The following is a 21,002-nucleotide window of genomic DNA, read 5'->3' as shown; positions in this document are numbered from 1 at the left end:
CTCCAGGAAAGCGTGTAGGAGCGGTAGGGCTAGCCACCGAAGAGCGGGGGCGCCTCTCTCGCATATATATCTAGGGTGCCAACCTCCGCTGTATAGGCAGGGTAATCCAGTGTTCACAGTGTGAGGGACGGTTGTAGTGTGCACGGTTGTATGGTTTGTTGCTGTGTGGTTACAGGTTTTTAACTATTATTAAATAAAAAACAGTTTTATCTATTATTATCCTCTTGGATATAATGTTCTTGCGAGATTTTGAAGCTGGATTCATGCGGTAAGCTGTACTCTGGAAGGTTTCTGAGGCTTCGGGGACCTGCAAAAACAAAATTTAGTCCTGAATAGTGATGAGCAAGTATGCTCGTTACTCGAGTTTTCCGAGCATGCTCGAGTGTTCTCCGATTATCTTGGGCGTGCTCGTGGATTATGTTTGTGTCGCCACATCTGTATGATTTGCGGCTGCTACACAGCCTGAATGCATGTGGAGATTCCCTAACAAACAGGCAACCCCTGCATGGAAACTTCACACTAGACCTCAAGCAGCTTGGATTGTCTGTCTGTCCACTCTTCTTCCAGACTGTGGGACCTTGTTTTCCAAGGTCTAGTGTGAAGTTTCCACAATCAGTGATGGTTTGGGGAGCCATGTCACCTGCTAGTGTAGGTCCACTGTGTTTTATCAAGAACAAAGTCAGCACTGTCGTCTGCCAGGAAATTTAAGAGCACTTCATGCTTCCCTCTGCCGACAAGCTTTTTGTAGAAGGAAATTTCATTCTCCAGCAGGACTTGGCACCTGTCGACGCTGCCAAAAGTACCAACACCTGGTTTAAAAACAACAGTATCAGTGTGCTTGATTGGCCAGAAAACTCGCCTAAGATAAGACACCAGACCCAACAATGCAGACGAGCTGAAGGCTGCTATTAAAGCAACCTGGGCTTCCATAACACCTCAGCAGTGCCACAGGCTGATCGCCTTCATGCCACGCCACAGTGATGCAGTAATTGATGCCAAAGGAGCCCTGACCAAGTATTGAGTGCACTGAACATACATTTCAGTAGGTCAACACTTCGGATTTTAAAATCATTTTTTCAAGCTGGTGTTGTAAAGTGTTTTAATTTACTGAGATAATGACTTTTGATTTGTCATTGGCTGTAAGCCATAATCATCAACATTAACAGAAATAAACACTTGAAATAGATCACTCTGTTTGTAGTGATGCTATATAATATGAGTTTCACTTTTTGTATTGAAGAACTGAAATAAATTAACTTTTTGATGATATTCTATTTTTGAGAGATGCACCTGTATATTGCTGGAATCAGGGTCTCTGCCTCTTCATCATGATGTTCTCAGATTAGATAGCACATAAGCAAATGTGGTTCTGTATTATGATAAGATGACACACATATAAAAAGCAATGAAAAAATATCTGCACCTTGTAAATGATGCTTCAGAAGCCATGTCTTTATTTCGAAGTCTGAAGTAGCAAGCTAAAATCACAGAGCAATGAAATATCACAGACATAATTACTGTATGTAGAGAGATTGGCCTTGCCACCAACGGTCTGTAAATTATATAATTTCTAAAGTACAGTACAGGGTCATCACTTCCAGTTATTTTTTTTTCTTTCCAGAACCTAAAGAAAATATATGTCAAAATCACATCTTCATATTTTGTAAAAATTCCCTACGGCTACAAATCAGTCAAATATTTCCAGAGGCACTACATTGATTTAATGTAATGAACAATTCTATTATTTTTTTCTTGTCTTTTCAATCATAGTTTCCACGATCACTGCCGTTTCTTCATAACTCTTTGTTTTATCGTCTGTGATCTTCTCAATGGATTCCACCACTTCCACCTTCTCATAGCTCATAGAGCCCGGGAAGTCTCTTCCTCTGACGGGTGTTAGACGCTTGTCCTTTTTTTCATCAGTTCCGCTCGATCTACTTGTGTCTGAACTTGAATTTCCAGAACTCCCAGAACTTCCAGAATGTCTAGACCCATGGGGTGTATCATCTGGTCTAGTAATGTCTGATGGCTTTTTGACTTCATCTTTACCCTCGGGTTCTTTACCGTTTGCCTTCTTTCCCGTCTCATCTCGATCTTTAGGTGTATCATCACTTTGTGGTTCATCTTCTTTTTTCCCTTCTGAACCAGCATCATCATCCTCACTCTCCGATGGCTCGGAAGGCTCAGGTAATTCAGGAATTGGCAGCACAATATCATCGCCTGGTAGTATGTCAGGGATAATACTAACAGTTATCCTACTTCCGGCTTGAGGAGTAGCTGAACAGAAGCATGGGTCTATGTAACTGGATTCACCTGTTACGAGAACATACCGACCCTTGGTGAAGAAATCTACAGCAGGTTCTGGCTTCTTGTACCCTCTTATTCTATCTCGCACTATGTTACATAGCTTATCAAAGGCTTTACTTATCTGTGCTCCATCGGGGACATCGTCTGGGGAAAAGTCCTCGTCTAACATTTCAAATTCTTTCTCAGGCAAGCCATACTCGGAATTATTATACTTAGTGTCTGTTTGTCTTTTTTCTTGGCTCTCCTGTTTTCTCACCACAACTTTATCCTCATTACTAACATCACTTTTATCCGTTGGTAGTTCTTTTCTCCTTGAGGCCTTCCTCGGCACACCCTTCTGTCTTGGTTTTGCAGTAGCAATATCTTGTATAGCTAAAGTAATATCTGAAATAAGCAATGCGTACAATATTCATTTATTATTGAGTGGTACATTATAATATCTTACTATTACCTAGTATTATATGTGACAGCAGAACACAGAATGTTATCTGTTATATCTTGCCTTATTGGAGTCCATAAAAACATGCATATTTTCATAGAAAATCAATTCATGTAAAATATTAATCACCAAAATGTTGTTTTTTGTTCTTTCAGATCAATCATTTAATATCTAAAAGATATATATGTTATACAGTATATATTTTTTATATATAATTATTGTAGTCCCTCTGAATTGTACCTGTGATTTGTAGTCAAAACAGCTGCATGTGAATGTTCATGAGAGATACAGCACCTTGGAAAAGTATGCATACCCTGTGAACCAGGGTACGAATACTTTCATGTTTCACCCACAAACTTAAATCTATTTTATTGGGATTTCATGTGAGCACAAAGTAGCAAATATTTGTTAAGTGTAAAGGAAATGATACATGGTTTTCTAAATATTTTTTAAAAAATATTTATCTGAAAATTTGTGACGTGCATGTGTATTCATCCCCCCGAATCAATATTTTGTAGGACCACCTTTCACTGTAATTACTGTTGCAAGTCTTTTGGGGTCTGTCTCTACCAGCTTTGCACATCTAGGGGCTGACATTTTTACCCATGCTTCTTTGCAAACTAGCTTTAGGTCAGTGAGAATGGATAGAGGCGTCCGTGAACAGCAATTTTCATGTCTTACCACAGATTCTCAATGGGATTTCGGTCTTGACTGTGACGGGGCCATTCACACTTATGGATATGCTTTGATATAAATCAATCCATTATAGATCTGGCAGTATGCTTAGCATCGTGGTCCTGCTGGAAAGTGGACCTGCCCTCCAGTCTCAAGTCTATTGTATGCTTTCCTCCAGGATTACCCTGTATTAACTCCATCTATCTTCATTTCAATTCTCAACAGCTTCCCTGCCTCTGCTGAAGAAAAGCCTCCTCACAGCATGATGCTGCCGCCACCATGTTTGACGGTGGGGATGGGGGGGTGCAGTTTTCGAGCTGATGTCCAATGTTAGTTTTATGCCACACATTGCGTTTTGCATTTAGTCCAAAAAGAACACCTTCTTCCACATGCTTGCTATGTCCCCTACATGACTTTTTTAAAACTGCAGATGGGACTACTTACAGCTTGCTTTTAAAAATGGCTTTCTTCTTGCCACTCTTCCATAAAGGCCAGATTTGTAGATTATACGACTAACAGTCCTGTGGACAGCTTTTTCCACCTGAGCTGTGGATCTGTGCAGGTCTTCCTTAAAAATGGGCCTCTTGGTTGCTTGTCTAGTTAATGCTCTTCTTGGTTGGGATATAAGTTTAGGTGGACGGACATGTCTTGGTAGGTTTGCAGATGTGCCATACTACTTCCATTTTTGAATGATGTATTAAAGAGTGCTCCAGGAGATGTTCAGAGTTTGGGATATTTTTTAATACGTAACCCTTCTTTACTTTTCTCCACAACTTTATCCCTGATCTGTCTGGTGTGTTCCTTGGTTTACATGATGCTGTTTGATCCATGAACTTCTCAAACAAACCTCTGACGCCTTCACAGAAGAGCGGTAGTTTTACTGACAATATATTACACATAGGTGAACTCAGTTTACTAAGTATCTGCTTCTGAAGGCTATTGGTCACTCAAGAGGTTTTTTAGAGGTATCAGACTACATGGGGTTAAATACAAATGCACATCACAATTTTCAGATTTATACTTTTTAAAATAATTAGAAAACCATGTATCATTTCCTTTACACTTCACAAACACTTGCTACTTTATGCTGGTATATCACATAAAACCCCAATAAAAAAATATTTATGCTTTTGGGTGTTCATGAAAAAATTTGAGAAAAGTTCAAGGGGTCGGAATACTTTTTCATAGAATCATAGGCACTGTATGCATTTTCAAGGCACTTTAGGGTCCCAGTTCAATTTAGAATTTAGCAGCTTTCTCTTGAACCGAGCTCCTCAATGTTTTGTAGCTTTTGAGACACTTAGAAGTATAAAAAGACTAGTTACTACTAAGCCACCATAAATATCGTGAAAAAGTACATTTACCTGTTAACAGCCTATGAAGAAAATATATATCATGGGCGATTTTCTGTACCCACACCAGGGCTTACATTTTTTATGATGATCTTGCAGATTCCGTCAGTGCAACCATGAGATAAGAAGGAAAAGTAGATGATGTAGAGCCCTACTTCTACACCAACTACAGATAACTCTAATCTTGGTTTTTAAACTGTTTAGATACCGCTGTCAATAGCATCCATAGTATCTAAAGTGTCTGGCAGAAAAAATGGCTCACTCTCGCGCACCTTATCTACGCTTCCATGATGCATTGGCTGGGAACAAAAATATTACTAAGGCACTTACTCTATATCATGGTGTAGGCCATGCTATAGGTTACCTAAAGGGCAACAATGCTGTGATGTGAGTGATTAAATGTTTCACAAAAAAAAGTCTACACCTCCCAAAAAATGGAAAATAAACCTCTTTTTGTCAATAAAACATTTTATTTCACCATATGTCACTGTAGTTATACATATTTTGTAAGTCAGGCATAAATAAATCCGAGGCATCCTAATTTATTATCCTGGAACAGCAGCAACTACACAGTACACGGCCAAATACATAGCTATGTGGTTATACACCAGCACACTCCCTAATGCCCCATGCAAAAGAGCAGGCAAATGTATTTTGCTAACGAATATTACCTTTGCCTCTTGTGGGTGACATCTGAGAGGTTTTATAACTTTGCATAAAAAGTGTGATTGGAGTTCCAACTATTGCAGAGTTGAGTCTATATGCGAAGAAAAAAAAATACAATTGAAAGAAGAATGATTGGCAAGTCACAAAGGAAATTCTCTTAAAGAGGTTGTCTGGGACAGTAACATTGATGGTGTATCCTTAGGATAGGTTGCCAATGTCTGATAGATGGGTGTGAGTCACCTGGCTCCTCCGCCAATCAGCTGTTCCAATTGTCGGCGGCCAGAACTGCACAGAACAGCTCCATCGATTGAATAGTGGCCGCGGCCGGGAAGTGCATGTTCTCACCCTACTGCTTTCAATAGGGGATGGTTGTGCAGTACCTGGCCAAGGCCACTACACCATGTTCCAAATTATTATGCAAATTGGATTTAAGGGTCATAAAGATTTAAACGCTTTGTTTTTCAAATAAACTCCTGGATGGTATTATGTCTCAGGGCTCAATGGATCACTGAAATCAATCTTAAACACATGTGATAATTAGTTTTCCATGTGATTCTAATTAAAGGAAAACTACTTAAAAATGATGTTCCACATTATTAACACCTTTACCCCCCAAGGGTGGTTTGCACGTTAATGACCGGGCCAATTTTTACAATTCTGACCACTGTCCCTTTATGAGGTTATAACTCTGGAACGCTTCAACGGATCACGGTGATTCTGACACTGTTTTCTCGTGACATATTGTACTTCATGATAGTGGAAAAATCTCTTTGATATTACCTGCGTTTATTTGTGAAAAAAATGGAAATTTGGCGAAAATTTTGAAAATTTCGCAATTTTCCAACTTTGAATTTTTATACAATTAAATGACAGAGATATGTCACACAAAATACTTAATAAGTAACATTTCCCACATGTCTACTTTACATCAGCACAATTTTGGGACCAAAATTATTTTTGTTAGGGAGTTATAAGGGTTAAAATTTGACCAGCAATTTCTCATTTTTACAACACCATTTTTTTTTAGGGAACACATCTCATTTGAAGTCATTTTGAGGGGTGTATATGATGGAAAATACCCAAGTGTGACACCATTGTAAAAACTGCACCCCTCAAGGTGCTCAAAACCACATTCAAGAAGTTTATTAACCCTTCAGGTGTTTCACAGGAATTTTTGGAATGTTTAAATAAAAATGAACATTTAACTTTTTTACACAAAAAATTTAATTCAGCTCCAGTTTGTTTTATTTTACCAAGGGTAACAGGAGAAAATGGACCCCAAAAGTTGTTGTACAATTTGTACTGAGTACGTGGATACCCCATATGTGGGGGTAAACCACTGTTTGGGCGCATGACAGAGCTCGGAAGCGAAGGAGTGCCATTTGACTTTTCAATGCAAAATTGACTGGAATTGAGATGGGACGCCATGTTGCGTTTGGAGAGCCCCTGATGTGCCTAAACATTGAAACCCCCCACAAGTGACACCATTTTAGAAAGTGGACCCCCTAAGGAACTTATCTAGATGAGTGGTGAGCACTTTGACCCATTAAGTGATTCACAGAAGTTTATAATGCAGAGCCGTAAAAATAAAAAATCATATTTTTTCACAAAAATGATTTTTTCGCCCCCAATTTCTTATTTTCCCAAGGGTAAGAGAAGAAATTTGACTCCAAAAGTTGTTGTACAATTTGTCCTGAGTACGCTGATACCCCATATGTGGGGGTAAACCACTGTTTGGGTGCAAGGGAGAGCTCGGAAGGGAAGGAGCGCCGTTTGACTTTTCAATGCAAAATTGACTGGAATTGAGATGGGATGCCATGTTGCGTTTGGAGAGCCACTGATGTGCCTAAACATTGAAACCCCCCACAAGTGACACCATTTTGGAAAGGAGACCCCCTAAGGAACTCATCTAGATGTGTTGTGAGAGCTTTAAACCCCCAAGTGTTTCACTACAGTTTATAACGCAGAGCCATGAAAATAAAAATTCTTTTTTTTCCCCACAAAAATTATTTCTTAGCCTCCAGTTTTGTATTTTCTCAAGGGTACCAGGAGAAATTGGACCCCAATCGTTGTTGTCCAATTTGTCCTGAGTATGCTGATACCCCATATGTGGGGGGAACCACCGTTTGGGCGCATGGGAAAGCTCGGAAGGAAAGGAGCGCCATTTGGAATGCAGACTTAGATGAATGGTCTGCAGGCGTCACGTTGTATTTTCAGAGCCCCTAATGTACCTAAACCATAGAAACCCCCCACAAGTAACCCCATATTGGAAACTAGACCCCCCAAAGAACTTATCTAGATGTGTTGTGAGAACTTTGAACCCCCGTGTGTTTCACTACAGTTTATAACGCAGAGCCGTGAAAATAAAAAATCCTTTTTTTCCACAAAAATTATTTTTAGCCCCCAGTTTTGTATTTTTCCAAGGGAAACAGTGTAAATTGAACCCCAAAAGTTTTTGTCCAATTTGTCCTGAGTACGATGATACCCAATATGTGGGAGGGAACCACCGTTTGGGCGCATGGCAGAGCTCGGAAGGGAAGGAGCGCCATTTGGAATGCAGACTTAGATGGATTGGTCTGCAGGCATCACGTTGCATTTGCAGAGCCCCTGATGTAACTAAACAGTAGAAACCCCACAAGTGACCCCATATTGGAAACTAGACCCCCCAAGGAACTTATCTAGATGTGTTGTGAGTAGTGTTGAGCGATACCGTCCGATATTTGAAAGTATTGGTATCGGATTGGATCGGCCGATATCCAAAAAATATCAGATATCGCCGATACCGATACCCGATACCAATACAAGTCAATGGGACACAAATATCGGAAGGTATCCTGGATGGTTCCCAGGGTCTGAAGGAGAGGAAACTCTCCTTCAGGCCCTGGGATCCATATTCATGTAAAAAATAAAGAATAAAAATAAAAAATATGTATATACTCACCCCTCCGGCGGACCCTGGACCTTAGCGGTGTAACCGTCAGCCTCCGTTCCTAAGAATGCAGTGAGTGAAGGACCTTCGATGATGTCGCGGTCACGTGAGCGGTCACATGAGCGGTCATGAGACCAATCACAAGACCGCGACGTCATCGCAGGTCCTGTACACTCACTACATTCTTAGGAACGGAGGCTGCCGGTTACACCGCTAAGGTCCAGGGTCCGCCGGAGGGGTGAGTATATCCATATTTTTTATTTTTATTCTTTATTTTTTACATGAATATGGATCCCAGGGCCTGAAGGAGAGTTTTCTCTCCTCCAGACCCTGGGAACCATACACTGGGAACTTCCGATTCCGATTTCCGATATCACAAAAATATCGGAACTCAGTATCGGAATTCCGATACAGCGAATATCGGCCGATACCCGATAATTGCAGTATCGGAATGCTCAACACTAGTTGTGAGAACTTTGAACCCTCAACTGTTTCACTACAGTTTATAATGCAGAGCCGTGAAAATAAAAAATATATTTTTTTACACAAAAATTATTTTTTTAGCCCCCAGTTTTCCCAAGGGTAACAGGAGAAATTGGACCCCAAAAGTTGTTGTCCAATGTGTCCTGAGTATGCTGATACCCCATATGTTGGGGTAAACCCCTGTTTGGGTGCACGGGAGAGCTCGGAATGGAAGGAGCACTGTTTTACTTTTTCAACGCAGAATTGGCTGGAATTGAGATCGGACGCAATGTCGCATTTGGAGAGCCCCTGATGTGCCTAAACAGTGGAAACCCCCAATTCTAACTGAAACCCTAATCCAAACACAATCCTAACCCTAATCTCAACTGTAACCCTAACCACACACCTAACCCTGACACACCCCTAACCCTAATCCCAACCGTAAATGTAATCCAAACCCTAACTTTAGCCCCAACCCTAACTTTAGCCCCAACCCTAACCCTAACTGTAGCCCTAACACTAGCAACAACCCTAACCCTAGCCCTAACCCTAGCCCTAACTCTAGCCCTAACCCTAACGGGAAAATGGAAATAAATACATTTTTTTAATTTTTTTATTTTTCGTAACTAAGGGGGTGATGAAGGGGGGTTTGATTTACTATTTATAGTGCTTTTCTAGTGGATTTTTGATTGGCAGCCATCACACACTAAAAGACGCTTTTTATTGCAAAAAATGTTTTTTGCGTTACCGCATTTTGAGTGCTATAATTTTTCCATATTTTGGTCCACAGAGTCATGGGAGGTCTTGTTTTTTGCGGGACGAGTTGACGTTTTTATTGGTAACATTTTTGGGCACATGACATTTTTTGATCGCTTTTTATTCCGATTTTTGTGAGGCAGAATGACCAAAAACCAGCTATTCATGAATTTCTTTTTGGGGGGCGTTTATACCGTTCCACGTTTGGTAAAATGGATAAAGCAGTTTTATTCTTCGGATCAGTACGATTACACCGATACCTCATTTCTATCATTTTTTTATGTTTTGGCGCTTTTATACGATAAAAACTATTTTATAGAAAAAATAATTATTTTTGCATCGCTTTATTCTGAGGACTATAACTTTTTTATTTTTTTGCTGATCATGCTGTTTGGTGGCTCATTTTTTGCGGAACAAGATGACGTTTTCAGCGGTACCATGGTTATTTATTTCCGTCTTTTTGATCGCATGTTATTCCACTTTTTGTTCAGCGGTATGATAATAAAGCATTGTTTTTTGCCTCTTTTTTTTTTTTTACGGTGTTCACTGAACAGGCTAACTAGTGGGACAGTTTTATAGGTCGGGTCGTTACGGATGTGGCGATACTAAATATGTGTACTTTTATTTATTTTTTTTATTTAGCTAAAGGAATGTATTTATTGGAACAATAAATATATATATATTTTATTATTTATTTAGGAATGTTTTTTTTTTTACATTTTTACTTTGCCCCGGGGGTGGGGGGGCATCACAGTAAAGTGACAGATCGCCGATCTGACACTTTGCTGTGCACTGTGTCAGATCGGCGATCTGACGTGCACAACAGGGAGGCTTCCCGGCGCCTGCTCTGAGCAGGTGCTGTGAAGCCACCTCCCTGCAGGACCCGGATGCAGCCCCGCGGCCATTTTGGATCCGGGGACTGCAGGGAGGAGACGCTCGGTACAAGGTGAGCACACCGCCTTGTACCGATCGTCTCAGGGAAGCACACAGGGAGCCCCCTCCCTGCGCGATGCTTCCCTGTACCGCCGGAATACTGCAATCATGTTTGATTGCAGTGTGCCGGGGGTTAATGTGCCGGGGGCGGTCCGTGACCGCTCCTGGCACATAGTGCCGGATGTCAGCTGCGATAGTCAGCTGACACCCGGCCGCGATCGGCCACGCTCCCCCTGTGAGCGTGGCTGATCGCGCTGGACGTACTATTCCATCCTTGGGAAGTAGGGCCCACCCCACATGGACGGAATAGTATGTCCAATGACAGAAAGGGGTTAAGCAGGCCACAGTTTTCAAGTAACATGGTAACGAAAAAGGATCTCTCTGCTGCCGAAAAGCATCAAATAGTGCAATGCCTTGGTCAAGGGATGAAGAAATTGGATATTTCCCAAAAACTTAAGCGTGATCATCGTACTGTTAAAATATTTGTGGCTGAATCTGAGCACAGATGTGTTTGTGCTGATAAAGGCATAATGAGGAAGGTTTCTGCCAGGCAAGTTCATCGGATTAAGAGAACAGCAGCTAAAAAGCCATTACAAACCAGAAAACAGATATTTGAAGCTGCTGGTGCCTCAGGAGTCCCTCAAACCTCAAGGTGTAGGATCCTTCAAAGGCTTGCTTTGGTTCATAAACCTGCTATTCGGCCACCCCTAAACAGTGTTCACAAGCAGAAACGGTTGCAGTAAGCCCAGACATACATGAAGACTAATTTTCAAACAGTCTTGTTTACTGATGAGTGACGAGCAACCCTGGATGGTCCAGATGGATGAAGTAGTGGATGGTTGGTGGATGGCCACCATGTCCCAACAAGGCTGCGACGTCAGCAAGGAGGTGGAGGAGTCATGTTTTGGGCCGGAATTATGGGGAAACAGCTGGTAGGGCCATTTAAGGTTCCTGAAGGTGTGAAAATGACTCTTGCAAAGTATATAGAGTTTCTGTCTGACAACTTTCTTCCATGGTATAAAAAGCAGAAATGTGGCTTCAGGAGTGAAATCATCTTCATGCATGACAATGCACCATCTCATGCTGCAAAGAATACCTCTGAGTCATTGGCTGCTATGGGCATAAAAGGAGATAAACTCATGGTGTGGCCACCATCTTCCCCTGACCACACCCCTATAGAGAACCTTTGGAGTATCATCAAGCAAAAGATCTATGAGGGTGGGAGGCAGTTCACATCAAAACAGCAGCTCTGGGAGGCTATTCTGACTTCATGCAAAGAAATACAAGCAGAAACTCTCCAAAAACTCACAAGTTCAATGGATGCAAGAATTGTGAAGGTGATATCAAAGAAGGGTTCTATGTTAACATGTAACTTGGCCTGTTAGGATGTTTTGGAGTTAAATAGCTTTTTTGCTCAGTGAATGTGACCTCCTAATGCTGCAAATTCCACAAATGAGCATTTTCAGTTCTTCAAAACATATCAAATGTTTAGAAATTCTACTGTGCCTAATAATTTGGAACAGAGCATTTTGAGTTTTTATTCATTTTGGAGATTATACTGTTATCATTGGGAGGTTTCTTCAATAAAATTCGATGGATACTCTAATGGGTGATGACTTTTATCAGTCTGTTATTTGCACCGACCATTTAGGAAAATCCGAGAGAAATGTCATTTGCATAATAATTTGGAACATGGTGTATACAGTCAAATAAGCTGTGAAGCGCCATAACTTGAGCAGTTCCTGATGACACTGAAACCAGTTGTTTGACAGGGGTTCTCAAACCCCCACCGATCACACATTGGTCACAGGCCATCAGTCCCAGACAAACCTTTTCACATGAAATCAATCAGTCAAAATCATCTAATTTTATTCATAAATAATTTCACACTGCTACTGGAGAGGCAGTGGGGCAACAATATTCAGCTACTTAAACCTGTCATATATGACAGCTGTCCAATAGTTTTTCAGAGACAATCCTGACAAGTTGATGATGTCCATGGCCCAAGAGAGCAAAATGTACTAAAAAATTTGCAGTTGTGTGGGGTTAGTGTGGATGCCATGTACCTTGCTCTGTAACCTGTACACTAATTATTATTGTCAGCGTGAATGCTGCTTATCTTGGCCAGGCAGTAGGATAGTCCTGTCAGCCGACAGTGTAGCCTGTTTTGTCATTGTGATTTTATAAAGTCAGCTGTGTCCATTTACCTGTTGTCTTCATTCTCAATAATACGTTTGTATCTCTCCAATTCATTTTCCAGGGATTGCTGGTATATCACCAGCTGACGACAATCATTTGTGTACTTCTCCAAAGTTCTTTCGGCTTCTTCAATTCCCTTCCTAAGCACTTCTATCTGCTCGTTGTACAGCTGTATCTCATCATCATAGCTTTCCTGGGTGTTCTTAATGGCCTGTTCTAGCATGGAAGTCTATGGAGAAAAGACACAATTTCTAGTCAGAGATAATCCACCTTGCACGTCCATACTGTAACTGCAGTTGAAATATTGATAGGAGATGATTGGACTTTTGTGCTTTTCTAAATTTTCTATGTTATTCCCGTGCCCAAAAGCGCAGGAATAACAAGGGTTGATAGTTACATAGTTACATAGTTACATAGTTATTGAGGTTGAAGGAAGACTTTAAGTCCATCTAGTTCAACCCATAGCCTAACCTAACATGCCCTAACATGTTGATCCAGAGGAAGGCAAAAAAAACCCATGTGGCAAAGAGTAACTCCACCATGGGGAAAAAAATTCCTTCCCGACTCCACATACGGCAATCAGACTAGTTCCCTGGATCAACGCCTTATCAAGGAATCTAGTGTATATACCCTGTAATATTATACTTTTCCAGAAAGGTATCCAGTCCCCTCTTAAATTTAATTAATGAATCACTCATTACAACATCATACGGCAGAGAGTTCCATAGTCTCACTGCTCTTACAGTAAAGAATCCGCGTCTGTTATTATGCTTAAACCTTCTTTCCTCCAGACGTAGAGGATGCCCCCTTGTCCCTGTCTCAGGTCTATGATCAAAAAGATCATCAGAAAGGTCTTTGTACTGTCCCCTCATATATTTATACATTAAAATAAGATCACCCCTTAGTCTTCGTTTTTCCAAACTAAATAGCCCCAAGTGTAATAACCTATCTTGGTATTGCAGACCCCCCAGTCCTCTAATAACCTTGGTCGCTCTTCTCTGCACCCGCTCTAGTTCAGCTATGTCTTTCTTATACACCGGAGACCAGAACTGTGCACAGTATTCTAAGTGTGGTCGAACTAGTGACTTGTATAGAGGTAAAATTATGTTCTCCTCATGAGCATCTATGCCTCTTTTAATACATCCCATTATTTTATTTGCCTTTGTAGCAGCTGCCTGACACTGGCCACTGAATATGAGTCTGTCATCCACCCATACACCCAGGTCTTTTTCATTGATGGTTTTGCCCAGAGTTTTAGAATTAAGCACATAGTTATACATCTTATTACTTCTACCCAAGTGCATGACCTTACATTTATCCCCATTAAAGCTCATTTGCCATTTATCAGCCCAAGCTTCTAGTTTACATAAATCATCCTGTAATATAAAATTGTCCTCCCCTGTATTGATTACCCTACAGAGTTTAGTGTCATCTGCAAATATTGAAATTCTACTCTGAATGCCCCCTACAAGGTCATTAATAAATATGTTAAAAAGAAGAGGGCCCAATACTGACCCCTGTGGTACCCCACTGCTAACCGCGACCCAGTCCGAGTGTGCTCCATTAATAACCACCCTTTGTTTCCTATCCCTGAGCCAGCTCTCAACCCACTTACACATATTTTCCCCTATCCCCATTACTCTCATTTTATGTATCAACCTTTTGTGTGGCACCGTATCAAAAGCTTTGGAAAAGTCCATATACACTACGTCCACTGGGTTCCCTTGGTCCAGTCCGGAACTTACCTCTTCATAGAAGCTGATCAAATTAGTCTGACATGAGCGGTCCCTAGTAAACCCGTGCTGATACTGGGTCATGAGGTTATTCCTCTTCAGATACTCCAGTATAGCATCCCTTAGAATGCCCTCCAGGATTTTACCCACAGTAGAGGTTAAACTTACTGGCCTATAATTACCGAGTTCAGTTTTTGCCCCTTTTTTGAATATTGGCACCACATTTGCTATACGCCAGTCCTGTGGTACAGACCCTGTTATTATGGACTCTTTAAAGATTAAAAATAATGGTCTATCAATGACTGTACTTAGTTCCTGCAGTACTCGGGGGTGTATCCCATCCGGGCCCGGAGATTTGTCAATTTTAGTGATTTTTAGACGCCGCTGTACTTCCTGCTGGGTTAAGCAGGTGACATTTAATGGGGAATTTTTATCACTAGTCATATTGGCTGCCATGGGATTTTCTTTTGTAAATACTGATGAAAAAAAGTCATTTAGCAGATTGGCTTTTTCCTCATCCTCATCCACCATTTCACCCAGACTATTTTTAAGGGGGCCAACACTGTCATTTTTTAGTTTCTTACTATTTATATAGTTAAAGAATATTTTGGGATTATTTTTACTCTCTCTGGCAATGAGTCTCTCTGTCTCAATCTTTGCTGCCTTGATTTGCTTTTTACAGAATTTATTTAATTTTCTGTATTCATTTAATGCCTCATCACTACCTACTTCCTTTAATTCTCTAAATGCTTTCTTTTTGTTCCTTATTGCACCCCTAACAGCTCTATTTAGCCATATTGGTTTCCTCCTATTTCTAGTATGTTTATTCCCATACGGTATATACTGTGCACAGGTCCTATCCAGGATGCTAATAAACGTCTCCCATTTTCTTTGTGTATTTTTGTGTCTCAGGATATCGTCCCAGTTAATTGCACCAAGATCCTCTCTCATCCGTTGGAAATTTGCCCTCCTGAAGTTTAGTGTCCTTGTCACCCCCCTACTACCCATCTTATTAAAGGTTACATGAAAACTTATTATTTTATGATCACTATTCCCCAAGTGACCCCCAACCCTTATATTTGATATGCGGTCTGGCCTGTTGGTTAATATTAGGTCTAGCAGTGCCCCCCTCCTTGTTGGGTCCTGAACCAGCTGTGAAAGGTAATTGTCTCTCATAGTTGTCAAAAACCGATTACCTTTGCTGGAACTGCAGGTTTCTGTTCCCCAATCTATTTCAGGGTAGTTGAAGTCCCCCATAATAATGACTTCTCCTTGAGTCGCAGCTTCATCTATTTGCTTTACGAGGATATTCTCCATTGCTTCCATTATTTTTGGAGATTTATAACAAACCCCTATCAGTAATTTATTATTTTTTCCCCCTCCCCTTATCTCCACCCACAGGGACTCCACATTTTCATTAAATTCACCTATATTATCACGCAGGATGGGTTTTAAGGAAGATTTTACATATAGACACACCCCTCCCCCTCGCTTATCTGTACGGTCATTTCTGAACAGGCTATAGCCCTGCAAGTTAACAGCCCAGTCATGGCTCTCATCCAGCCACGTCTCAGATATCCCCACCATGTCATAATTATGCTCCAACAACATTAGTTCTAATTCGTCCATTTTGTTGGCGAGGCTTCTGGCATTAGTATACATGCACTTGATGTTCCTCTCTGTACCTCTATTCTTTCTTAAATTATTAACTGTTCTAACCCCACCCCCCATGCCACCGCCACCCCCAACTTCCTTATTTGTGCCCAGGTCTCTATCTGTACTATCTTCCCCTCCTATAAATTGAATACCCTCCCCCCCAATCCCTAGTTTAAACACTCCTCCAACCTTCTAGCCATTTTCTCCCCCAGCACAGCTGCACCTTCCCCATTGAGGTGCAGCCCGTCCCTAGCGTAGAGCCTGTAGCCCACTGAGAAGTCGGCCCAGTTCTGCAGGAACCCAAACCCCTCCTTCCTACACCAATTCTTGAGCCACTTATTAACCTCCCTAATCTCCCGTTGCCTCTCTGGCGTGGCACGTGGTACAGGCAGTATTTCGGAAAATACCACGTTGGAGGTCCTTGCTTTCAGCTTGCAGCCTAATTCCCTGAAATCATCTTTAAGGACCTTCCACCTACCTCTAACTTTGTCATTTGTGCCAATGCGCACCATGACTGCTGGGTCCTCACCAGCCCCTCCCAGTAATCTGTCCACCCGATCAGCGATGTGTCGGACTCGAGCGCCAGGTAGGCAGCACACCGTCCGACGATCCCTGTCTTTGTGACAGATTGCCCTATCTGTTCCCCTAATAATTGAGTCCCCCACTACCAGCACCTGTCTGGCCTGCCCTGCTCTCCTATTTCCCTCCTTACTGGAGCAGTCACTCCTCCGGCTTTCAGAGGACATGCCTGGCTGCAGCAGTGCTACCCCTGTACTGGCACCCCCCTCATCTGCCAACTTAGCAAACTTATTGGGGTGTGCCAGATCAGGACTAGCCTCCCTGGCACTCTTCCCTCTACCCCGCCTTCTATCTGTCACCCAGCTAACTGCCACACTGTCCTGCAGCTCCATCCTACCATCCCCCTCCTCATCTATCCCATTGAGCGTCTGCTCTGTGAGCAGAAGACTCCTCTCCATATTGTCTATGGATCTCAGTGTTGCCAGCTGCACATTTAGATCCAAAATCTGGGCTTCCAAATGCACAATGTGCTCACATCTCGCACAGCAGTATGCACCCTCGACCAGCTGGTCAAGGACTGCATACATGTGGCAAGATGTGCACTGGATGGCATTAACAATTGTGGAGCACATTTCCTAATGGGGATTGCACCACACAGAAACTTTAATTAAAAATAAATACAAAGTATTAATTTAAAAAAAAAAAAAAAACCAGAAGCAATTCCTCCCTTGGAAACTCCCTGATTCCAAAGTCACTGAATCACAAGTCACACACTTACCGCCGTTCACACTTACACTCAGGTCACACTCAGCTCGCTCACACTCGCTGTGCTGAAGATTTATAGATTTTTTTTTTTTCCTCTCTATCTCCCCTCAACAGCAATCCACCTTGCTGTTCAGATGCACTTCCAAAAAGGGCTTGAGCCCCAAACAGCTGCCCCTTATAAACCCTTGATTATGACCGCCCACCCTAAGTTAACACCTTGTGAATATAGCTACTCCCAATTCAGCAATTCACACAAATTCACACAGGTATTTGTTAAAGGCCTTCCAAATACCTCTTCACTGAATCACAAGTCACACACTTACCGCCGTTCACACTTACGCTCAGGTCACACTCAGCTCGCTCACACTCGCTGTGCTGAAGATTTATAGATTTTTTTTTTTTTTTCCTCTCTATCTCCCCTCAACAGCAATCCACCTTGCTGTTCAGATGCACTTCCAAAAAGGCTGTGGGCCAAGGGTGCGGGGTGCCAGAATAGGTCTCTAGGACAGCAAACTGATTTTTTTCCCCTGTTTTTAGCCTCCTTCTTTCTCCTCCTATCACTGCTTTTCTCTTTTTTTTGTTTATCGCTTGCTGTCAAGGGGATCAGACACCATTGCACCACATCGGTGGTGGCTTAACATGTGCAGTTTGTCGGGATCACAGGAGAGTACTGTTGGCTCCTAACTCTTGACAGATTCAACCTTACTGCTCTTCCGATGCTGTGTAGGGAAACCTGTTTTTTTTTAAGAACATAGGAAGTGCACAGTGCTCAGCCCAGAAGCACGGCAAAGTCACGGGTACAAACTATCCATCAATAAGGAACGTCTGTCCCCCAGCAATTAGGAAGTTGGGAAACTGAGGAGCCCTTCACCTCTTAAAAGGGTTTTTCCAGGGTCCAGAGAAACTCCTACTGTCATTTTGTTCGACGCTGTAACAGTGTGCAATGTGCATTGGGGAGAAGCACTTGAGAATCTACTTGCCGTCACGCAGATGCTTACTTGCATTGGAAATATAAGGAAATCCTGCACACCACTCCTTTTCAGCGATTTGCAATCTCATAACTGCAGACATTACTCTAAATTCAAGAAAATTCCTCTAATGAAGATGCTGAAAAATACTTGAATGTTCATCTCAGATGAAAAAATGCCAAGAACAAGTCTACACTACAAGACTATGACCATACACTGTGCTCTATCTAGTAACACCTGTTGTGAACTGTGTTTCTGGGCTCCCTCTGGTGGTCACTAATGGTATTGTATGAGTCATGTCTTTCTGCATGCCTGGGCTTCAGCTGTTTCATTAAGCTGTGGGTTTTCCCTATTTAGTCCTCCTTAGGACTCAGTCTCTTGCCTGGTATCGATGTATTCAGTCCTATTTGGTCTCCTCCTGATTCCTTGCCATCTGCCTCATGCAAGAAAAGCTAAGTCCAGTTTGCATACTTTGGATCATTTGCATTATCAGTGTTTTTTGTTCAGCTTGCTCAAAATGTGATTTTCTAGCTTGCTGGAAGCTCTAGGGTGCTGATATTCTCCCCCCACACCGTCAGTCGGTGTGGGGGTTCTTGAATACTCAGCGTGGATGTTTTTGCAGGGTTTTCTGCTGACCGCATAGTTCACTTTCTATTTTCTGCCTATCTAGGTTAGTGGGCCTCACTTTGCTAAATCTAGTTCATCTCTACGTTTGTGTTTTCCTCTTGCCTCACCGTTATTATTTGTTGGGGGCTTTCTATATCTTTGGGGTTAATTTCTCTGGAGGCAAGTGAGGTCTTATTTTCCCTCTAGGGGTAGTCAGTTCTCCGGCTGGCTCGAGACGTCTAGAATCAACGTAGGCACGTTCACCGGCTACTTCTAGTTGTGTGTTAGGATCAGTTATGCGGTTAGCCTAGTTTCCACCTCCCTAGAGCAGTTCTATGTTATTGCGGACTTAGTCTGAATACCAGAGATTCTCTACCACTAGAATCATAACAAACACCATAGCTTAAAGGCACATGAGTTAGACATTCTGTTACATGTATGACACAGAATGAGAACTCAGGGTCCATATGAATGAAGATGCCCTCACCATGCAGTCACAGTCCCAGATGACCCCTCAATGTCAACTGATCTTAGTTATAAGTCTTAATTAAAGGGAACAAATGTTAACGAAAGTTGAAAAATACCATTTCATTATCCCTTTAATTGCCATCTAGCCTGCAAAATTAGAAAAAGGAAGCTGTGGGAATATTGGATTCATCTGCTGAAGAAAATAATTCATGCAAAATAACAAAACACAGGCGTATCAGGGAAATGTACTTATTTATTGACAAATTGTTTCTTATTTAAACTTTTGAAACAAACATAATCTTATTTTTTTCTTTTCAGTCTAAGAACCATTGTATCTTTTGGCTAAAACTATAATAGCAACAGTTTTCTACATGGGATCTTGATCAGGTTGTACTACTGTAAATGTAACACAAGATGGCAGCAAAGCATAGATGTTGCGATTCCCTATGCTCCATAGGTTTCAATGCTAATATTTTAACCCCTAGTGGTACCGCTAGTTCTAATGTTTAATCTACAAAAGTTATCAAAAAAAATCTCATCTTGAGATAGTATAGATATAATTGTTACCATACCATTAGGTATATATATATTTGAATTTTTTTCTCGAGTATCCAAAATATATCATATACATTTTTGGTCATTTTCAAGATCTCTGCTATCTGTCACCGCTCAATAAAATACATAGGCAACCATTGAATATATTGTTCACATCCTGGCCACCGGAGCATTGTCCTTATTGTCTTAAATATTCAAGTGACCTATTAAGGATTGTCTTCATAGACAGTCCATATCCCCCATACCAGTTTATATTATTAAACTATAGTATACACTCAGTTTCACAGCTCTCAGACTCTAGTAGATAGTCACTGTCCCCATTTCCATGGAATTTTTTTTTTTGCAGTGAGAAAATATGTCTTTCTACAGTATACTTTGGCTGTCTTCTCAACTACTATATAGCAGTATTGAAAACCTCCAACATTTGTATGTACAGTCATCTTGTATTTAGACCTATTAAAGGATTATTCTCATGTTAAGAAATTATTACATTTAGACAGCATGAAATTACGCAACATTGCAATTGACTTGCCTTTTTTATCTGATGTGATTTTCCTACTATGAAAGCTTTTGTCTTACGTAGTGTACAGTTTGTTTCCAAGGAGCTCAGCCACTAGTGACTGACCGAGTGTGTGCAGTACTTACATTCCAGAAGAAAAGTTAAAGGGACTCTGTCACCACATTTGACCTTTCTAAACTATTAATATAGGCATACAGGTTATAGACTGCTGAAAAAAGTCCTACCTGTGTGTCTCATATCAGATGCTTTGTTGTTGATAAATCATCTTTTATCACTTTATGTATAGTGGCTAGTAAGAGTTTTCACACCTAGGCTTTTTACCTATTTTGATAATATTTCTAGTGCAAGCAGTTGCCTTCATAAGTCACATCCTTAGTGAAAGGAAGTCCACCTGTTTGCATGTGTCACAAGGTCTCTCAGTAGATACACAACTTTTCTAAAAGGCCACAGAGGCTGCAGCACCATTAAGCAAGAGGTACCACTAATCAAACAGC

The 21,002-nt window shown here is 41.3% G+C and overlaps 1 protein-coding gene across 1 annotated transcript in view; it reads right to left on the bottom strand.

Moving 5' to 3' along the window:
• Nucleotides 1-1,425: 1,425 nt before the first annotated feature.
• BFSP1 (beaded filament structural protein 1) overlaps nucleotides 1,426-21,002 on the bottom strand; it is a 55,338-nt gene continuing 35,761 nt past the window's right edge. The window contains exons 6-8 of the mRNA XM_077292263.1: nucleotides 12,727-12,947; nucleotides 5,445-5,530; nucleotides 1,426-2,691 (exon numbers count right to left, since the gene is read on the bottom strand). Of these exons, the coding sequence (XP_077148378.1) occupies nucleotides 1,742-2,691; nucleotides 5,445-5,530; nucleotides 12,727-12,947 (1,257 nt within the window). The 3' untranslated portion in view covers nucleotides 1,426-1,741. The remainder of the gene's footprint in view (nucleotides 2,692-5,444; nucleotides 5,531-12,726; nucleotides 12,948-21,002) is intronic.

The sequence above is a fragment of the Ranitomeya variabilis genome, chromosome 2 (genome assembly GCF_051348905.1).
Source record: "Ranitomeya variabilis isolate aRanVar5 chromosome 2, aRanVar5.hap1, whole genome shotgun sequence".
In the NCBI taxonomy this organism is placed as follows: Eukaryota; Metazoa; Chordata; class Amphibia; order Anura; family Dendrobatidae; genus Ranitomeya; species Ranitomeya variabilis.
The sequence above is the reverse complement of the archived record's forward strand: the minus strand, read 5'-3'. Positions and strand labels throughout refer to the sequence as shown.